The sequence below is a fragment of the Oreochromis aureus genome, linkage group 19, assembly GCF_013358895.1.
Source record: "Oreochromis aureus strain Israel breed Guangdong linkage group 19, ZZ_aureus, whole genome shotgun sequence".
Taxonomy (NCBI): Eukaryota; Metazoa; Chordata; class Actinopteri; order Cichliformes; family Cichlidae; genus Oreochromis; species Oreochromis aureus.
In genome coordinates, this window is record NC_052960.1 from 9,180,486 (window position 1) to 9,201,976 (window position 21,491).

Below are 21,491 nucleotides of genomic sequence, written 5' to 3' on the forward strand. Positions count from 1 at the left end.
AACAATTTTCTTCCAGTGTATTATTTATTTATAGTCATATTTTAGGTTTAGTGTATTATTATTTGCAAAAAATAAATACATACATACATTTTTAAAAATCGCACAAAAATAAAAGCTGCAAATTCTCTTGCAGAATCTACTGTCGGTGTTTATTTTTGTTTTTTCCTATGTTTATGACTTGTTGTCACATTACTTCCTTCTCTTTTCCAGCGAGTCTCACGGATACGTGGCAGGTCGCCTGAACTCTGACCCGGAAGCACTTTGATCGGCTCTAAACAAGAAGATGTTCCATTAGCCGGTGTGTTGACGCTAACCGAATCGGGAAGTTGCAATATTATTCTGACAACTGGACTTGACAGAAAATATGCGTAGTATCAGTTGTTTGCACTGGACCGTTACCGTTTCCGGGTTCCTTTTTCATTAATATCGAAAGGCATATAAATACTGACGCTAGTTAGCTTAGCTTTGACTGCGTTACCGAGGCCAGAGAGACACACTGACCAGTTATAACGTGGATGTTTGGCACCAGACCGGGCTGGTACCGAAAGTGGGTCGTGACGTGTATTGAATTAAACAGCAAAAAACTAATGTTGTTGAACTTTACCGTAACGAGTAAAAGTCCGTGCTAAAAGCGGAGTGGAGTTTGGATTTGATGGTATAGCTTAGCAGTACGTTAGCCGAAGAGAAAAGTGCAGTCATGGACGATTTTAGCTCGATCAGCCTGCTGTCCCTTGCGATGCTGGTGGGATGTTATGTGGCCGGGACGATACCTTTAGCGGTTAACTTCTCAGAGGTAGGTTTGTGACATACGTATGCATGTAGCTAACTTTAGCTACCAAGCTATCATGAAATGGACTCAACTTTCAAACAATAAGGAGGTATTGTGCTTAAGGTCTGGGTCTCTGACTTTGTTTAGGAGAAGCTGAAGCTGATCACTGTGCTGGGAGCAGGGCTGCTCTGTGGGACTGCACTTGCCGTGATCATCCCTGAAGGGGTCCACGCACTTTACGAAGAAATCCTTGAAGGTAGGGTTCCACAGGTGGAGGTGGAAGGTTTGCTCAGATCATGAATGGACAGACAATTAAGAATTAACTACTGTATCAATAACTGTAAGACAATGAAATAGTCATGATTTTTTACGGGCTGCAATATCTTTGGATTTTGCACGTTTGACGATAAGCTTATTATTTATTTATTATTTATTTTAGTCTATGACTCAGAAAACGAGTAATAATGCCCTTCACAATCAGCCGGGATGTGCTACAGCTCTGAGAAATACTTGTTCCTTAAGCCTATGAGCAATACATGGATGAGTTGCAAAGCTCAGGGCATACACTGTCTTATTGGTTTACAATACACTGTACACTAATGTACAGTGTGTTTCAGAGGCTGCCCTGGTGAAATAGTCAAATAAACTTAAATAAGTGATAAACGTCTATCCTAATCCAATAGTAGATTGGTTAAAGTAGTTAACTGGTTGATTATCGAGAAAGGACACAAAGTTTTCCCTGTATGTTATTTTGCTGCTTTTCTCTTTGATGTGTAATGCAAATGTAATCTTTCTTGTGGAAATGGGCTGGTAGTCAGACAAAACAATTTGTTAAAATACTTCCAAAAGTAATCAAAATTTCAAATGAGAAGCAAATTGTCTTCTTTTCAGTTCTTGGTACATACATCAAGTACAAATAAGAGTTACACACACACACACACACACACTTTCAATCAAATGCACTGGTGTCCAGATTTGTCCATCGGGTATCCCCCCCACCCCATCCCCGTTAATCATTCTACTGAAAGTACTAGGTAATTATAACTTTAAGCTGTGCATCTTTACTGAGTGTCTGTTTTTTCCTCATTTCCTGTCAGCTTCTTATTTTATGCACTTTAGATTTTAGATTTTGCATTATAAAATAGTCGTTAGACGTTTATGAAAGCTTCAGATTCCTTCATGCTTGCAACAAGTTTAAACTAAAATATACCAGAGGAAAATTAAGTAGAGAGCATGTAGACCAATGGTATAGGTACATGTGCTTGTGTAGATTGTAACAGTATGAATTTTATTTAAACAGAGGAAAGTAAAGTACAACATTCTGAAATCAGTTTCTGACTTATTGTCATTTGCATATCAGCAGTATTTGTGATGGTCTCTGGAATTTTCATTTTAAATCTCTTTGTTTCTGATGCATTAAGGTATTTGTGTCTTTAACAGTCCATTTTTCTGCTGATTTTCTCGTTCAGCAGGTGGGCACCACAGTCACGGCCAATCTGCAGTTGCAGAAGCGTCGGAGGGAAAGGGTGAAGCAGAGGTAGCTCTTAGTGCTAGTGGGAAACATGAGCACAATCAAGAGCAGCTCCATGCCTACATTGGAGTGTCCCTGGTTCTAGGCTTTGTCTTTATGCTACTGGTGGACCAGATAGGCAGTTCTCATGTTCACAACACTGAAGGTAAGCATTCAAATAGCCTTAGCCAGAGTTGGTTAGGGAAAAGATGCAAAAGCAGTTTTGTCATTAGTCTCATCTCGTGTTATTCTCCTTTAAAAATAAAATTGAACTAAACCCAAAACACATCCAAATGGCTCAACTGCCGATTCTGTTTTCTCAGATGCACCCACACTCTGCACTGAACAATTTTAGAGCTCTTTATTTGAGCAAAGTCTGCCAACGTTATGGTGCAATTTAGCTCTCAGTGTGGAGATAGTGGTCCATCAAGATCACTAATTTCTTCACCCTTTATTGTTTCCTTGCCACAAACTGTCTGAGTTGTGTATGTGTGTTTGTGTTTGTTCATTTATTTATTTATTTATGTTTGTTTGTTTGGTTTAGATCCAGAGGCAGCAAGAGTTGCTTCCTCCAAAATCACCACTACCCTGGGGCTTGTGGTCCATGCTGCAGGTAAGTCTGGTTTTATATCTTCTGATAATGCTACTGTACACAAAATAAATATTAAATAATATTTAATATTAAATTATATTATATCAATTAATTATATTAATATTTAATAATAAATATTAAATATTTATTTACATTTGGTGGAACTCATGAAAAAGGTGTAATTTTATTCTGTACCTGAGTTTGTGTTACTTTAAAATACAATGAATTTAATTAAGCTTTAAATTGTTTTCATTTGGAAAATTTATACACAAAGTTTACTTTTCAGTTCAAACAGTAATAGTTTCTTTTTATTACAGTAGTTTAATCCAGATTTTATTGCTGTTTTAATGACGAATCATTGCTTTTAAAAGTGTTCCAGTAGTTATTGTACCTTTCTTTTTTGGCTGCAGCTGATGGTGTTGCATTGGGTGCTGCTGCTTCAACCTCTCAGACCAGCGTTCAGCTCATTGTCTTTGTAGCTATCATGCTGCATAAGGTAAATATACATCATATATAATAAAGTCAGTGGTTGATATTTTTTTTTTGTTTCAAATCAAATCAAATCACTTTTATTGTCACGTCACATGTGCAGGTACACTGGTACAGTACATGCGAGTGAAATTCTTGTGTGCGAGAATTTCACTCGCATGTACTGTACCAGTGTTTGTGTGTATACGTATACAGGCATCTTAAAAATAAAGTTTGCACAGGCCTGTGAAAAACTAGCACGCCCAGTGATTCAGTAGCTTGTAGAACTATCTTTAGATGTGATAACTTAAGTAATTATTTTCTGTGTGACTTTATCAGTCTCTCATAGATTTGGAGGATATTTTCCATGTTGAGGTCTGGACTTTGCAACACTTTGATTCTTTTTTTCAGTCATTCTGTTGCATTTTCCAGTGTCTTCCAAGCTTTAGTTGTCAGACAGATGGCCTTACATTTGACTCTTGAATACTTTGATTTGTTTACCAATGACTGCAAGGTATCCAGGTCCCGTGGCTCCAAAACAAGCCCAAATCATAACTTCTCCACCGCCATTCTTCATAGTTTGTATGATCTGTGTTTTTTTTCTTGATATGCTGTGTTTGGTTTTCTCCAAACCAACGTGGCGCTGTGCATTATGGCCAGACATCTCCACTTTAGTCTTGTCTATCTAAAGGACATTGTTCCAGAAGTCTTGTGGGTTGACCGGATCCAGTTTTGGTAACTTAAGCAAGGCTGCCATGTTCTTTTTAAAGAGAAGATTCCTTCTGTTAGCAACCCTTCCATTTTTCTACTAAAGTTTAACATTTAAAATTGTAACTGAGGGCTGTAGAGTCTCAGATGTAGCTCTTGGGTTTTTTGCAATCTATCTGGGCATTGTACAGTCTGACCCTGGGAGGAATTTGCTGTGATGTCTACATCTAGGAAGATTGTCTGCTATCTTGAATGTTTTCCTCTTGTAAATAACCACTGTCACTCAAGGATGATGGACTATGTTTGCTTGTTGTTGTATAAAAATGGACCTACAACCCTTCCCAGACAAACAGTTGCTTCTTTAAGATCACTGCTGATCGCTGACAAAACAGCTGCATTTATAGAGGTGCTTACACTTAATGATGATCAATTACTACTCCACCATAAATCCTAAGGAAGCAGTAAGGGTGTCTTTAATTTTTGCAGGCCTGCAAATGAATTACATTTAAGTACAGCTACTGAGTTTATAATGCACGGAGGATTTTTTCAGCATTAATTTGCACATTAATTGGTAAAAGAATTGATTGTTGGTTGCTGCAGTAAATTGCTATATGAACTCTTCTGTTTTGTTGATTGTAGGCGCCAGCAGCATTTGGTCTTGTATCCTTCCTAATGCATGCCGGTCTCGAGAGAAATCGTATCCGCAAACATCTCTTGGTCTTTGCCCTGGCAGCGCCAGTCCTCGCCATGCTCACATTTTTAGGTCTCAGTCAGGTAATTATTATATTTTTGCACTGATCTTTTTTTCATTTTGCTAGATGTTTAGTTTTCAGTGTTAACTGTCTGGTACAATACAGTACTTTGAGGATCGAGATATCCAGCTGTCATTTTACTAGTCTGTATTGTGATTTGTAGACTACTGCCCAAATACTACAAAGACATTATTTCATCAACATTGGAGTCACTAGAAAAGGAGAACTTTAAGGTTCACACTGTTCTTGTCTGTTCCCCTCTTAGAGCAGCAAAGAAGCACTGTCAGACGTCAACGCCACAGGTGTCGCCATGCTTTTCTCTGCCGGCACATTTCTCTACGTGGCAACGGTCCACGTTCTGCCTGAGGTGGGGGGCGGCGGTCACAGCCACGCTGCTGCAGGAGGAAACGGAGGAAAGGGACTGAGCAAGGTGGAGGTGGGAGCTCTGGTGCTGGGCTGCCTCATTCCGCTGGTGCTGTCCATCGGTCACCATCATTAGACCCATGCACTGGATGGATTTAAGATGGGTGTACAGGGGAAAGAAGCTGAAACAAAGACTTCATTCACGGTGGATTCAGATGTCTTATTGCTTGGTGTCTATTAATGGATCTTGTGCAGGGACTTCTTATGACTTGAAAATGAACTCTAAGCAGGGAACGAGTGAAAATCAGAGTTGCTCCAGTGACAACCAGTGCACACGATGATATTTTATCTACTGACACTGACAACAAAGTATAATGCATCTACTGTATGTATGCATTAATTCCACCAGAAATCATTTTTTTCCAAGATGCCAGAGGTGGATCTTTTAGATGAGTTCATTTAGGTCACTGTGGATTTTTCAGTGTTGCGTTATACTGTAGTTCTCGTCCAAGTCAAAAATAGCCCTGATTTCATTAGAGACCTTTTACTAGATGGCAGATGCACAGTGAGATTTAGTCTTGATTAAACTTGTGATATCTCAAAAGCAGTGAAACTCACTTTTTTAAAAATAATTGTATAGAGTGTAGATGAATTAGCAACAATACTGATGGACTGGATCTGATTAAGTGCCATATTAGCAAGCCTGAAACAGATCTCTGAGGATGGCCCCAAAACAACACTGGCTTGTACAAGATGTTTTCTTCTTGCCAAAGGAGGTCATGTTTTCACAGTAGATCAGACAGATTAACCAGCAAGATCCTTGTAACAGTGGCTAGTGGCTAGTGAGTTTGTGTAGCAAGTGGAGAGTCTGGCACCGCTAGAAAAATCAGTTGTAACAAACTCTTTCTTTATGCGACACAGTTTCCTTTAAGTCCTGCATAACGACAAACGCAACGAGCCTCCCATCTGAACATCAACTGTAACTTTTCTTTAAAATTTCTTTAGTTTATATTTAAACTTGGGATAAGTCTGTGTTGTAGAGTGTTTTCAGGTGGTGGAGGGATTTGTCTTGCTCGAGGGCATTAATTGGGTAAAACCTTTTTGGGCACAGGAGAACAGACCTGTTAAAGATTGTTTGAGGAGAATTATGACCAACAGTTTCATTTTATTTGGGTTAACTCTCTATTAAGTAATTATACTTATAGCAATAATCACCAAAAAGTGAATTTGAGGCCAGGTCACTTCTTTGCCAGCAGTGCAGCCAAGTCTGAAATGTGTACAGAGGGTTTGTCTTGATCATAAAGGTGCTCATTATGTTATTCACGCACCAAGATCTGAAAGGTAGGGAGTCCCGAATGCTGCTCTGCCTCAGTTACTTCTCTTGTCCAGTATCAATAAAATGTAAGTAGGCTGATTTTGGATATCTTCTGTATCACTGTGCCTGCTCACAGCAGAGCTCACGTGTTTGTATATGTATGTATACTGTACAAAGCAACTTCTTCCCTCCACAATCATCAGGATTTCTCGTGTGAGCTTACTCTTAATTACAGTTTCTTTTTTTTCTATGTTGAACTTTTGGACATCGACAAACTCGTCTTCACAGTACCAACTCAACAAGCTACAGACTGAGTTGAGGAGTCTTTGATTTATGTATAAATTTAAGGCTTTTACACATGACCTGTGAATTAATTCTAACTTGTATGAGAAGAAGCACGCCGTGTTGTTTTAGGCTTTGTTTTTGTTTGTTTTGTTTTTGAGTGACTGTGACAGAAGGTGGGGTGGAATTGCATGCAGACCAGAAGCTGCATGACTTTTGTTTTTTCTGGGAAACTGTTTGTGCGTACTAAAGGGAACTGGGAACCGTCCCCCTCCACTGTGATGCTTGACAACTTGGCACACTAGTAGGCAGCCTCAATATTTTCAAATGTCAAACGTTAAAAATATCCTAATGTATCGAGATTACTTCAGCACAATCTTCAGTTACTTATAAGAGCTAAATCCAGCAGATATTTGGCTCTTTTTTTTATTTTTTATCCTCAAGTTAAAAATGTTTTTGATCATTTGTGGGGTTAAAAACTAAAAACTGTGGTTCTGCTATTGTAGCTTGATTGAATTTAATTAACATTGCAGTCAAAACAGGGGAAAAAAAGCTTTATAATAGACAAATATCCTCTTAAAAGTTGAGAGACTGTAGAGTTGGCTGCAAGATATCTCTTTCTAACTTCTTATTCAGAATGTAGTTTGTTCACACATGATAATGTGTGATAATATTTCAACACGAGGCTTCATCATCTTTTCCTGAACAGCCAAAATACTGGGGTTTAATTGGCTGAAGGCACATCCCCTTCAGATTTGAAATGATCTAAATGCATTTCATGATTAAAGATAAAGGCTCCGATTGGGGCTGACTGGAATCAAGGGGTGGGGATATCAGGCTGATTGTTGTATAGTTAATTTCGGTGGAGGTCGGTGTGAATCGGTTTTCTTTTCTTTTCCTATCATTCCTAAAGGAGTCTGCCTTATTTCCATACTTTGATTGTAAAAATCAGTTGTAAAGGAGCGTGTTTTATGATGACTAAATTAAAGTTTTTTTAATTGTTGATGTCTGATGATTTAACTATCAAACATAATGGGTCGGTAACATGTTTATGAGCCTGAACAAAATCACAGAGGTTTAGACAGCAACTGTTGCCTTACATTACACAGCATTTCTCTGTCCTGGATTTCAAGGCTGAACTATCGGTATCTTTATAATCTTCTGTCCATCCACTCGGACACATGTTCTGTAAATTAATCTGATACCCATGACACTAAAGCCACACAACAACTGCTCTGACTCTTCATCCTCTTTAGTAGAAAGTTGTGGAGCCATGGCCTTCCTCTTAACTCGCTGCTGGGGTGCAGGATGGACTGATGGAGAGACCGGAGAGTTCATACCTGCCAATAACTGGAAACCGCTCCTCTCTGCAAATACTGTAATCTGAATAACAGCTTTTACTGGCTGGAATATATCGACCGGCTTCAGATTTAGCAACTCATTGCTAAAGCTTCTCTCCCTCCCCCATTGCCTTCCAGTATCCCTCCTCTTGCCCCCCCCCTCTCTCATCCTGTTTTCATCGTCGCTGTGCAGTCAGTCTGCCTCCAGCTGATGAGCGTATTGGCAGCTGCATCGTTCCGCCCTGCTGAGTTATTGGGATTTGTTTGCTGCTTTTCCTGCTTTGTATTGAAGCTGTGCCTGCAGCACCTCTATGTGTGTATGCGTGCGTGTATGTGTGTGTTTATCGGGTGTTGTTGGACTAATTGCTATTGAGTGATTGCATTGTGCTTTGTTTATTTATTTTTATTTTATTGATCATTTTTGTCCCACCTCCCAGGGCGAGGGAAGCCACAGAGGATGTTCTCGTCTTCATCCAGGAACTCTCTGTTTTCGCCCTGGTCATCAATGGAGCAGTCAGACTCTGAACTACTGGACATCAGCACCAAAGTGCAGCTGCATGGCGTGCTCTGGAAGAGGCCGTTCGGTCGGCCCTCGGCCAAGTGGTCCCGCAGGTGAGGGTGAGGTGTGACTGGGTTGTTGTTGTTGTTTTGTTTTGATCCTACAGCTAAATGTGACCAATTCTCTTGATGCCTCAGCTTTTTCTTTAGTTTGCCGGCTGCCCCTTGACAGCGACAAAACAATCATGTTTAGAAAGTGGTTCGAATTTTCTGTCATGTATCAAAGTCTGAACTAAAAGTTTGAATTAGCTGTGTTGTATTTAGAACACATTTATTGGCTGTTACAGCTGTAAAATAAAAATTCTTGTATACTGAGAGGAAATTTAACCTTTTAATTTGCATTACAAATTGTAGGTAAAACATCTGCAGTAATTTTTCCCTACAAATCATTGTTTTATTTATTATCTTTTATGAATGCTTATTGATTAAACTTCTTTTCTTTTTTTTATCCCAGAAGACAGCAATAGGATTTTGTAAACTGTACCATTGACGTGTTTTCCATTAGAGGATTGCTTTATATAATAACAGGAAATATTTATGCACACCCGCATTTTCAGTATATCCTGAGAGCAGTTTAAATTTGGTCAAAATGCCTGGATTGATATCTTGAGTCATGGTAATGCTCTTAGTTTACATAACAGTTAAAACGACAATATACGGTGGATCCAGGGAGTCCATTTGCAGCACACTATTTGTCACCTATCCCAGCTGCTTGTGTCATAAAGGTCGCCATAATTTTCAGTAAGTGCTTCTTTGGATTTCTGTGCTAAATTTGGTTTAATAGGTTTTATTGTCATTACCAGCTGTTTAATATAAATCTCCCAACCAGTGGGATGAAATGTATGTAAAAGACTTATCCGCCTTAAGTGTTAATGGTCCAGCATATTTCACAGCTTCTTTTATGGTGAAAATTAAATAGTCTACTGAAAGTCAGGACGAGTATTACACATTTGGAGGTGTTGTAAGAGTTTTCTAACGACAGGAAGGTCTTGTAGTGTTGGAAAAGTAGGATGTACTCATACTAGAAACTAAATGTCAGAAAACATTAAGATTTTATTGACCAGTTTTGATTAATTTCTAAAATAAATATGTCTCTTAGTCAGTCATTTCCCTCAATGAGTGCCACTCCCTAAACTAGTGCAGTATTGTGCAAAAGTCTTGAGTTATTATTAATTTCTTTATATTTTGTTTCCAAGGAATGAGACTACAAGGCTTTCTGAAGGTCTTTGGGTGTTTTTCTTTATTGTGATGAAATGATGTTTGTTCACACTGACCTATGAATCATTCAAACATTGAAAAAGACACCTAAGTCACAGGATGAACTAATGCTGAGTTTACACATGACAAACAATCTGGCAAAGAACTATTTTTACAGCAACAAGGCGATTCCCAAAGTGCTGCTACCTGAAATGTTGTTTAGATGTTGCGCAGCATGTCCTGTGAGAAAACTGGACAAACTGAGGACAAAAGGGAACGTGGTAGGCCTAAAGCTTAATCTGTACTATCTGACAGTCACATCCTTAATAGGGAAAAAACCCAGCAAGGACCTGACATGGGACCTGCGAGATGCTTCTTGCCGTGCAGTTGATCCATCTACTGTTTACTGAAATGGTCTCCGTGGTAGAGTGGTTGTCAAGAAGCCATTTTTAAGGAAGGAAAACAAAGAGAAAATGCTGATGCATGCCAAATTAAATGAAAACCAGACTGAAAATCGAAACAGGTCTTTTGGAGTGATAAATCACAACAAATATTTTTCATGTTAATTTCAAGCTTGTTAGAATTGCACAATATTCTAGCAGCAGTAAAAGAAAATTGAGTTCCTAGGCTGAGTGTGTTAACATAACATGGACGTGTGTGCAATAAGACTGAAAAACTTGCATAAAGAGAAACAAGTGGAGAAAAGTGTTAATGGGTTATCAGCAAAAACGTTTTCATATTCAGTCAATCAAGTGACCAAAACTTAGCGATGCCAGACGTTGGTTCCTTTTAGCCCCACAGGACTCACTCAGTCTTGCTTTCATTGTTTCCTTGTTACAAAGATTCTTCATCATCAAAGACAGCTTCTTGCTCTACTATGCAGAAAGTGAGAAGAGAAACTTTGAGACCAACAGGTACTTCAACATTCACCCCAAGGTGAGCAGCTGCAGCATCTCTGGTAACAATAACAAAATTGAAGTTAAAGATGTGCTTGTTTTCTGATGTTTTAGTTTAGTTTTGAAAGATCAAATGAACTCAAATGACCAAAAGAACAAAACCTTTTCCTGTCCTAGGGAGTCATTCCTCTGGGAGGATGTGTGGTGTCGGCAAATGAAGACTTGGGGATGCCCTTTGCCATCATCATCAACCTTGAAGATTTCTCTGTAAGCACATGATCCTTTCACATTTTCACAAAAAATCTTTTCCCATTACATTATAAATTATTGCAAGTTTAAATCAAAATATAAAATAAGCTGGTGGAGACCAAAAACTAAGCTAAAAATCCGTATGCCAGGATGAAGTACTCTAAAATAAGGTAGATTTTGTTGTGGTTACAGTTTTTTTTCTACTGCCCCCAAGTGGTTAACAAACGAATGTCATGTAGGTCTAAAACGTGTCATCTATGAAGCTGCGTGCGGAGAAAAGCTGCACACAGACAACACGCAACAACAAATTTCTACAAAATAAACATATCAAACAAATTGCACATAGTTAACTGACTGGAGCTTTAGCGAGACACACTACCATCACCGCCCAACCAAAATTCATTTTACAGCATGAAACGATCATTGATTAGCTGCTAACATGTAAAACACAGTGTGTCCGGCCCCCAGGGCACCATAGTGCTGGCTGCTGAGTCTCAGGAGGAGCAGGTCCAGTGGATGGAGATGCTCCAGGAGTCAGGGAAAGTGTGAGTACTGTAATTCATTTACTTCCGTCAGAAGTATTATTTTCAAGACACGTTTCTTCTGCCGTTAAAAACATGCTTTCTTTGTCTTCTGCAGCTTTTTTAAAGCATTTGAATGTTTTAATTTTGCTAATAGTGCTTTGATTATCTCAAATCACTGCATCTTCCCAACAGCACATGGAAAAATGCACAGCTGGGGGAAGCGATGATCGAAAGTCTGGAGGCTCAGGGCTTGCAGCTGGCCAAAGAGAAGCAAGAATACCTGGGTAAGCAGGAGAAAGGTCATCTCAATAAATTTACCTTTCAAAGGTCTTACAAGTGGAGGCAGGGTATTAGCAATATATTTATTTATTTTTTCTTCCAGATAAACTGATGGAAGAGACTGAGGAGCTTAGTCATCAACGAGCTCAGAGAGAGGTGAACTTTAGAAGGATTAAAGAGATTAGTATTGATTTATATATCATTTAATTTTTATGTTGAAGCGATAAAATGAAAAATACATATCATTCTTGTAGTCACTTTCATCACACAGAAGAAGTGTTATCTTTTCATGATTTAGTAGTTAGTTCAGTTTGTTTGTCCACGCTAGGAGCTGGAGCGTCTGAACCAGGTCCTGGAGGAAGAGAAACAGAAGTTTGAAGAAGTGGTCGTGGAGCTAAAGGCAGAGCAGGAGCAGATCAAACTGTACACACACACTCAGCCTTCTTTCATACTCCTAATATTCTAGCAGTGTCTGATTAAACTGTCTGTCTGGAGTTTGGTTTATCTTTATTTATTTATTTGTTTATTTGTTTGTTTGTTTGTTTGTTTGTTTGTTTGTTTTCTGCTGGCTGCAGTGATCTGGATGGTACAGCTCAGTCCCTGAAAGGTGTCGAGCGTGAAAAACAAGAGCTGAGCAGCTTAACGGTCACACTGCAGAAATCCCTTGAGGTATTTAATTGAAGACTGGATCGCTGTTGATCCTATGTACTTGACACACTACATACATGATTCATTCTGCTTGTCCGGGGCCCAGCGGGCCCTCTCCTCAGCTTGTCCAGAGGTCTACACCTTCGCCTCAGCTACTTTACACTGAACTTACAGCACCTCTACTCTGAACTAACTACTTTAAAACAACAACAAGACTCTCAAGTGGGGGATGATAACGATATCCCCCCCTGACCTGGCGTCCTGGCTCCCCCTTGCCGTAGCATGTGTGTTGTACCTCATCAATCTCTAACTGGGAGAGCAGGCCATGAGACCCTTTTTCCGAACCGATCTTTACTGGATACAGACACCCTCAGGCGGGACTCGAACTTGCGACTCCCGCTCCAAAGGCGTGTAGTCTCACTACTACGCTATCCAGCTGCTTGTTATGTTTTTGTTGTTGTTGTTCTTAGTGCTAAAATAACTTCATGCAAGTTTAAAACAGTATGTTGGACACAATAAACAAAGTTGATTTTAATGGAAAGATTTTCACTTGGTTTATATGAAATATTAAATAGGGGAATTAAAAAAAATTATATGTCACAAATCAACTACATTTTAACTAAGCAAAATCTGGATCTCTCCTGTTTTTCATTTTTGTTCAGGAGCTGTCCCAGGAGAAACAGCGAACGCTGCAGCTGCTGGGAGTAAAGGAGCAGGAGGAGAAGGAGGCGGAGGAGGAGAGCTCAGAAAAAAGCTGCATGGAGTCTGAGGACGGTGACCTGCTGCAGGACCTGCATCACATTGAGGAGCAAATGAAGATCCTGCTGAAGGAGAAAGAGCAGGCTGAGGATAAGTGAGTGTAACCTCAAGAGCAAACGATTACTGGCAGAGCACTGTTGAAGTCAGCAAGGAATATTTTAGGATTTTTATTTCTCTGATTCTTTTTAGAGGGTACATCCAATACGACCATGTTCTGTTTTGATATTCTTTGACTGAGGAATCATACCAGGATATCACAAAAAACAGTCTGACAGGGAACTTCTATAATAATGTAACACAGGATGTAACTCTTAGTGGAAATGTGTATTGATCCTAAAAGAACCGGCAGATTGATTGGTGGCTGTAAGTGAAGTATTACAGGCAGCTGTTATTGACTGTGTAGCACTAATGTTCAGTTACAAAATGCTACAACCTATAACATTGCTTTTTACAATGCTTGACCTTTACTCAGCCATTTTTCCTAGGTCATATTTGGACTGACAGCAGTATTTTTGTCATATGAACACTATATAACATAATCAGGCTGAAAACATTCTCATACATTGCTTCTCTTGTTGTATCACGCCAGATATGTTGGATCACATTAAAAGTAGTATAAAGGATGCTGCTGGTGAGATTTTAAACCCTGCATGCTCATGAATGGATCTCGCAACAATGTCTGCTAACTGTAGATGTATTTTTACTTATTTAAACTTGTCTATTTATACAGTGTCTGGCCCTTTTCATAGTCGTATCACGATGAAAGTATATATTTTCTCAGTTTTATTTGACATTCAGGAATTCAGTTTAATTCCACAGATAGAAAACAAAAAGAAACCATAGAACATAATTATTCTGTAAGGAATATTTTGAACCTTTGGGATCCAAAACCTCAAATACTAGTTAATACATTTTTAAGCATTGCAGATACTAAATACTCATGGAAAAATTCTCTTTAAACAAAAAATCCAGTTCTTCCTAGAAATGACCTGAGGTGTACATTCATGTGTCTCCTGTAGAGCTCAGTGAACAGCATGACAGTAAGAAAACTGACAGATGCATGCACCATACAGGCAGTGTTGTTTAAAAACCCACAGACCAAACCCTTTCTTTACGTTGGTTGGGTTTTGTGTGTGCTTCCTGTTTAATGTTGAGTGTGGTTTCTTTTATTCAGGCTCAGGGAGAATGAGCAGCTGGCTGTAGTCCTGCAGCAGGAGAGGGAGTACTACTCGTCTCAGGCCCGGACGCTGCAGCATTCGCTCTCTCAGCTCAGTGTGGACAAGCAGCAGACTGAGGCTGAGCTCAAGGTAACACAGCGTGACTCAGCAGCTCTCAGCCTGCATGTTAATGAAACACCTTTTCAAAGATCACTGCGTTAATCCGCCGGCAGACTTTAGTCTTTAAATGTAGTTTGAGTAGAATTTTTTTCTCTCTCACAACTTCCAAAGAATTTAGATGAGTCTGTGTGTATTGATGTGTGACACTTCAGACCCTACAGCATAGCTTGCTGGAAACATATTATAACATATTTTAACACCTATAACAACAGTGTAGCATCTCGCTGAGTAACAACTGCATCAGAACTGCTACAGAGTTACTCAAATGCTTTTTTTTTTTTACATTGCATCCAAATACAAGACAAAAGTGCAAATGTAAATTTATATTCACATAAAAAAAAGATAAGAAAAATAAGCTAACTTTTAAATAAGTGTTGCTAAAAGAAATGACACAATATAAGGCTTTGCATCTGACAAATTATACATTACCGAGTGGCTGTATAGCAGCATCCTGTCAGTTCTTTCTTTTGCATCCTGCCTATAATCAGCTGGCTCACCCACCATACTCAGTCTGATCTCCCTGACTTTAAGTCAGTGGTTCCCAAACTTTTTTTGCTGGGCCCCCCTTGTTTAACAAGAAAAATGTTCGCGCCCCCCCACCCCCGCGCCTGCACGCGCGCACGCACACGCACACACACGCACAAACACATCCTTTAACCACACACACCCATATTTTGCTCCATTGCGGTTTATTTCACACCTCAAACATTTATTAAACAATTAAGCAAATACAAATAATCTGCAATAAATTACAGGTAGTAAGAAAATAAACTACCAACTCTTTTACGCTCCGTCCGCACCTACACGGGTATTTTTGAACGCGCAGCTGTTTCGGCAGATGTAAACGGCGATCGAATCACCGAGAACGGAGATTTTTAAAACTCCTTTTTTTTGCGTTTACGTGTGGACAAGGAATACAGAGTTTGTCACGCAATGTCAAAGGTATGTGCCTTTTTCACGTCACACTGTGCGCCACGTTATTGTTTACATGAGATGAATTGCAGAATGGCAGATAGAGAGAAAATACTGTTACTGTTAATCTGACTATCTGCAGGTTTTACACGCTTACATATACAGGCCATTACTGTCCCTGCATTTAGAAAGGCAGAGGCATCACGGTGTAATTATTTTACATGTAGTTGTTTTTTTTCCTGTGTAATAATGTTCAACATTGCTATCAATACATTTTTCAAAAAAACCCTCTACAAAATGGGTTCAAAAACATAAACAACTGTGGGATACTGTTTGTCCGTGATTTGAACAGCCCAGCGCTGCTCCCGACGCAGGGAAACTAATTTTGCAGGGGAGACCTACCTCAGCACTTGTGCAGGTGAAGCCAAAGGGAAGATATGCTTCACCATATTTTCTAGTCTTTGGCTTAGAATGAAGTTGGTTTGGAAACATATTCAGCGATGCTTCATCTCCTGCTTTGCGTTTGTGTGGTCGCCCCGTGCTAGCAGTGTCCAAGCGTTGTTTTTGTTTTTGTTTTTTTCCCCTTTTCATGCCGCGCCCCCCCTGCAATAGCTCTGCGCCCCCCCTAGGGGGCGGGCCCCACACTTTGGGAACCACTGCTTTAAGTTATGCATTGCACTGACGGGGATGCTCACTCTCCTTTGTTGTCTAATTTCTCTGTACGAAATTACATTTGTTTTCTGCCTGCTTTGCCTCATCACCTTAGTACACCTGCTCACAGACGGCTCCTTCTGCATCCCTTTTTCTCAGGCCTCAGTTTAAGTTGATTATTTGTAAAGTGCAGATGAGCAGTTTCACATGCAGAATACCCTCATGTGGGATAGCCTAACACTATAGATGTCTACATAATTGAGTTTTACAGAGATGTTTTTGGACAAAAGCTAACATCAATCAATATTTATTCTGTTTAAGTTCAATTTTCAAACTCGCATCAAAAACACATCAGCAACTGATCAGGATACTATGGACTAATAATCCTCTACAGTATAGGTCTTAAATAAACTTGGCTTTCTATTCCCCCCTTTGCCCAGGCAGAGATAGAGTCTCGGATGGAGCTGGAGAGGAGGCTAAAAGAGGCTGAAGAGGCTCTGCAGAACTTGGAGAAAGGCCTGAACTCAGTGGAGCGTACCAAAGAGAGAGATGAGAAGATGAAGGGTGACGTCACGCAGCTGAGGAGTGAGTGCATGCACTGATGTTATCCGTTTGGGTGTAGTTATCTGGTCAATATGTGATGCATTAAGTGCACTGAAAAATTCAAAGAGCTTAAGTCGGTTGTTGGAGAAATCTGACTGTGGCGGTGGATCATGCACACGCAGAACAAGTGATAGTCATGTTATTGCCATGGAAACTGATTTAATTTGGCACTTCTGGTTTTCACCAGAAAACAGGAATCAATCATTTCTTAATAAATATTCCAGTAGACAAAGATTTAGTGGATTTTTCTCCAAGAAATGATTCTGTAATTTTGTACCATAATGCCATATTTTAACCTGTCATTAGAGGAAAAGGCTCTGTTAAGTTTCCAAGCTACCACTGAGGCATCAAATCAGGACCCTGTCTGAGGTTACATGTTTGAAGGCAGAGCATCCTCTTTATAACAAATGCATCTGATTGTGTGTATCCAGGGTTCTTTGAGGAGTGTATCTGTGCAGCAGAGATTGAGGCAAAGCTCCCAGCCATAATGAAGAATGCAGTATACCTTCACAAAGCTGCTGCGCGCAGAATTAAGAGCTGCAGAATCCAGAGGCGAGCTTCGAAGCGCCACTGGTGTAAGTTATATCATGAAATAATCATCATAGCATAATGACGCACCAAAGAAACATGCTTCTCAAGTCCCTACTTTCAGGTACTTTTGGCTCTCTCCATGGAGTGTTTTCTTTCTAAAGTGTTCAAAAATCCGATGCCATTTTATGGAGTTTCTACTTGTATTACGGTTACAGACTGTTAAATAATAGTAATTATTTTAGGTTTTGCCATAGAGTAATTGTTTAGTTAATATCTTTTTTCAGAGCCCCAGTTACCAGTCCAAAAACCCAAGATCTCTGCCTAATACTATTTATAAAAAATCAAGAGAAGCAACACATTGTCTTCATGACAAATGATTAAAGCAAGACATTTCTGAAATGGCATTGTCCCAAATGGAGCACTGCATTGACTGAGCTCCACATTTCATTGTCTCGCTACAGTAAAACACTCCAAGTCGTTCGCTGTAGCCAACACCGACGGCAGCAGCATCGAGGAGCTGAAGGAGACCGCCCGACGCCTGACCTCGGACAGCAGCTTCAGAGAGAGTGTGTACAAGATCATGGCTCGCAAGGACGCCACAAACATAACAGACGTCTGAGAGGAGATAGAGCGAGGTAAAAGAAGAGAAACGGTCCTTAGCTTCACCTCAGTCTCAGAGTCACCCAAAGATGCTGTTACCAAACCCACCATTAAGACACTGTAAATGAATGTGCACAGAAATCGGTGTTATTTGAAACCATGACAAAGTTTTAGTTGATCAGTCAAAATTTAAAAGAGTAAATATAAGAGCACTTTTTCTGTTCTCTCATGGTCTGATGGCTTTGTTGTCTTTTTGACTCAACAGTTCTAGGGCCAGTGGAGTTAAACTGGGAACTAAATTCCTACAGCAGGGAAAACTGTGAAGATTAGGCAAATAAGAGCGACTGTGGAGTCTAAGGCGCCAAGGTGAAAAACGAGACTCCAAAGCAGCTGCTGAGAGTTTTGTTGTATAGAGCTGTGGGGATTTATTTTAGAGTAGAACCTTTAATTTTTTCATTAACATAAATTATGTCTTTTGTTGACCAAAAGGAACTAATCACATAAGCTAAACTAGGAATGCCACGTTTCCTACTCCTTTTCGGGTTTACTGTTATTTATTTTTAGCATAACCTTCAAGAAAGCATTAGTAATAACCCTATTTTAAATTTCCAAAAGGTCCTTGGCTAATTATTGTCTGAAATTTCTATTTATTAGGTGTAGTTGATTGGATCAGTTTATTTACTATATAGTGCTGTCAGAAAAGAGTCATAGTCACTCATGGTCACTACACTAGTTTCTTCAAACAGTCTACACTTTATAGATGTCAAAAAGTACGTAGAGAATGTGTGAATATCCATATTTTCCGAATTCTTGCAGTGGAAACATCCTAATAGCTGCTGAGTTTAGTTCCTTATGGTCAACAGTTCCTGGAACCGTTTGACTGAAAATGACCACATGAAGCTTTCAGATCTGATTAAGCCACATGTGAGTATCTTAAAGCTAAACTTAAACCAATGTATTAACTAGTTACTTTTCATGCTTAAACTAACAACACGAGTTTTTAAAACGAATTACTGCCAATCAGTGGTTCCCTGTGTCTTTGGTTTGGGGCCTCTTATAGAAAACCTGCTGTTTAATTTTAGTTGTAGGTCAAATAGGTAAATTTCCACAAATGCACTATAGCACTGAATCTTTCTTCAGTCACTTCCCCAAAGAGGTGGATGTGAGAAGAAAAGCATTTAACGAACAACATACATTAAAAGGTCTTTACCCCGCCAGCTCCTTAGTACAAAGTCTGGGTCATCGCTGATCGTGGCAGTTTGCACCAATCTGGGAGCAGCTGCGGGTGATACTCAGGGGAATCCACATGGAGTGTGTTGTTGTCCTGTGTCCTGCTTCTTGCACCCTATAGTAAGGTAGCATCATTGTTAATCCACACGTGATCTTCGTCTGTATGGCACATGTGAGGGGGAAAAAAAAGTAGGACAATGACCTAACCTGAGTTCAACTGAGACTTTAACCGAGAAAACTGCTTTAGGTTCAAACAGAAAGAATTGTCTGACATCTCTGAGTTCAAAGCTCAGAATTAAAAAAAAAATGTAGTAGGAACTTATTTCTTAGACTTTCCCACACCATTAGTTTTCTCAGGACCTGTCAGATTAATTTTTTCCACCCCCTGCAGGGACATGACCACTAGTTTTGGAACCATATGTAATTAAAAAACCTTGCCGTATTAAAAAGGTTAAAAAAAAAAGACAAAAGAAAAATGATGCAAAATATAAATTACACTTACCGTTTAATATTTGAAGTACATTTTTCTGATTCTTCTACCAATGAATATCTGTGTTAAAGATGTATCTGTGTAACTGCTAGTACTTTTACCATTTTGTATTCCTGAAAAAAGCTTGTTACTAAATGAAGCAGATGGCACAGACAACGCAAATCCAACTTGAAAAATGTTTGTTTTTATTTTTCCACTTTTGATTGTATGCACAGACCTTCAGTTTAGAGGACTGATGGAAACGATGAACTGACAGATGTGTTCGATATCATCCACGACCATTTCATTATTGCTACATCTGAAAAAATCCTTTCTTGACAATGCAACTCAATGTAATTCATCAAAGGAAGCATTTTATGATAATGTACAAATGTTAAATAACTCAACACCAGAAGTGATACAGAAACAAAGCCCACATGTAAGGGGAAGATGAGAAGGAAACATACTGGACGAAACACGACTTGATGCTAATAAAGCTGTGTTTGAACCTTGCACACGTTGTTTCATTGATGCAGGTAAAAGGCGGAAGGTTCTTCTTCTCTGCAGCACAATAGTTGGCACTGTTAACGGGTACAAACTGAATAAAAACCTATAAAATAAGATCTGATAAGACTGTATTTCCACCAGGAGAGGCTTTGTTTTACACTTTGATAAAGCTCAGTGTGGGAGGAACAGTTTTGTCGGGAGGCTTGTGGGTTACATCACCAGCTCACGCTCATCACCAGCACCTGAAACACAAAAAATAAGACGGTGATGAATGTGGGTATCAGCAGTGCAGTTTGGTCTTCAGTAAAACAGAAGTTTAATGAAGGCTAGTGTTCAAAATAAGTATAAGGAAGAAATCTAAAGCCAGAGTACAATGAAAGATTTGGGCATTTTAGTTCAGACTGCATTCACTTTGCAGAATTACATGAGTCCAAAGACACAGCCATAAAGAACCATCTTCAGCAACAAGCAACTGGTTGATTATTTGTCCTTTTCTGTTGTTATTGCACTTTATTTTAATATAATTGATGGTGAAATACTATTCCCTGCTTTATTTAGGAAGACTCGTTACTTGTACTAAAACAAGGATGTCTACACAAGCATTGTACTACACAGTCCACGTAATAAATACCTTTTTAAAAGACATTTTGTTTGCGTTTTCAGTATCATGAAGTAAATCTGGTTAGTAACATGCATGTGCATTTCAGACAGTCCATTGTGTTACCTTAAAGAAAACATGTATTGTTATCTTTTGCACACCAGATACTGATTATTTAATTGTCTATAGGAAAAGATGGTATCTTCACTTGTTACAATTAAATAGATTTGATATATATATGTTCAAGTGTTGCTTCAAAGCAACACAAAAAGCAATGAGCTACTTAAAACTGCATTGGTTCTGCAGCACTGCTGATGAAGAATCAGGCTGCTAGATGTAAAATTAAAGAGCGTTTCACATTAAGTAACACAGATTCAACTAAAGGAAATTTTGACTGGACGGACAGTAGAATGCACTCTTGGTTGATTTTAGCAGCGCCTGCCTTTTCTTGACTATGATAATGTTATAGAAAAATAATATAATAAATGTTACTCAGTTTGTGTTGCTCAGAGTTGTTGTGAGAAGGTAAACTAACTAAAAAAGTGTGCATATAGTTGATCAGCTGAGGTGGGAGTCAGCTATGTTTGCATTCTTTAAACCTCTCATTAGCGTGAACGTCTCTTCGCTGTTAGAGGCACACTACAATTTAGGTAATGATAGGGTTGGTGAATGTAGTTCGGCAAACATAAAATAGTGCCTATGTGAAACTGGTTACAACAAGGGTTGTGGAAATGTCTGAATAACTGTATTGTGATTCTGGAAAGAGACACTGATTCAAATGGCTTTTTATGGTGCTTTCAGCACAAGGCAAATGCCGTCTGGTTCTATTACATTCAAGAAAAGG

At 39.2% G+C, this 21,491-nt stretch overlaps 3 protein-coding genes across 9 annotated transcripts in view; 2 read left to right on the plus strand and 1 right to left on the minus strand.

The window, feature by feature from the left end:
* Positions 1-212: 212 nt before the first annotated feature.
* slc39a9 (solute carrier family 39 member 9) lies at positions 213-7,762 on the plus strand. Of its 2 annotated transcripts, none has more exons than XM_031733487.2 (7): positions 213-793; positions 917-1,025; positions 2,239-2,445; positions 2,824-2,892; positions 3,282-3,367; positions 4,687-4,821; positions 5,065-7,762. In XM_031733487.2, the coding sequence occupies exons 1-7, from the start codon at positions 698-700 to the stop codon at positions 5,296-5,298; spliced, it is 936 nt and encodes a 311-aa protein (XP_031589347.1). In that variant the 5' UTR covers positions 213-697; the 3' UTR covers positions 5,299-7,762. The 2 variants fall into 2 exon arrangements, with proteins under 2 accessions (XP_031589347.1, XP_031589348.1); XM_031733488.2 differs by having other exon boundaries at positions 2,242-2,445.
* A 568-nt stretch (positions 7,763-8,330) lies between these two features.
* plekhd1 (pleckstrin homology domain containing, family D (with coiled-coil domains) member 1) lies at positions 8,331-19,370 on the plus strand. 2 transcript variants are annotated; one of them, XM_031733502.2, is made up of 15 exons: positions 8,331-8,412; positions 8,537-8,711; positions 10,697-10,790; positions 10,928-11,017; positions 11,468-11,544; positions 11,716-11,807; positions 11,906-11,958; positions 12,131-12,225; positions 12,378-12,471; positions 13,113-13,303; positions 14,384-14,516; positions 16,550-16,694; positions 17,144-17,287; positions 17,705-17,878; positions 18,109-19,370. In XM_031733502.2, the coding sequence occupies exons 2-14, from the start codon at positions 8,557-8,559 to the stop codon at positions 17,860-17,862; spliced, it is 1,521 nt and encodes a 506-aa protein (XP_031589362.1). In that variant the 5' UTR covers positions 8,331-8,412; positions 8,537-8,556; the 3' UTR covers positions 17,863-17,878; positions 18,109-19,370. The 2 variants fall into 2 exon arrangements, with proteins under 2 accessions (XP_031589362.1, XP_039459514.1); XM_039603580.1 differs by lacking the exon at positions 8,331-8,412 and having other exon boundaries at positions 8,557-8,711; positions 17,705-19,370.
* ccdc177 (coiled-coil domain containing 177) overlaps positions 18,555-21,491 on the minus strand; it is a 79,046-nt gene continuing 76,109 nt past the window's right edge. For all 5 annotated transcript variants that reach the window (XM_039603577.1, XM_039603575.1, XM_039603576.1 and 2 more), the window contains one exon: positions 18,555-20,291. The gene's annotated coding sequence lies outside the window, so the exon portion shown is untranslated. The remainder of the gene's footprint in view (positions 20,292-21,491) is intronic.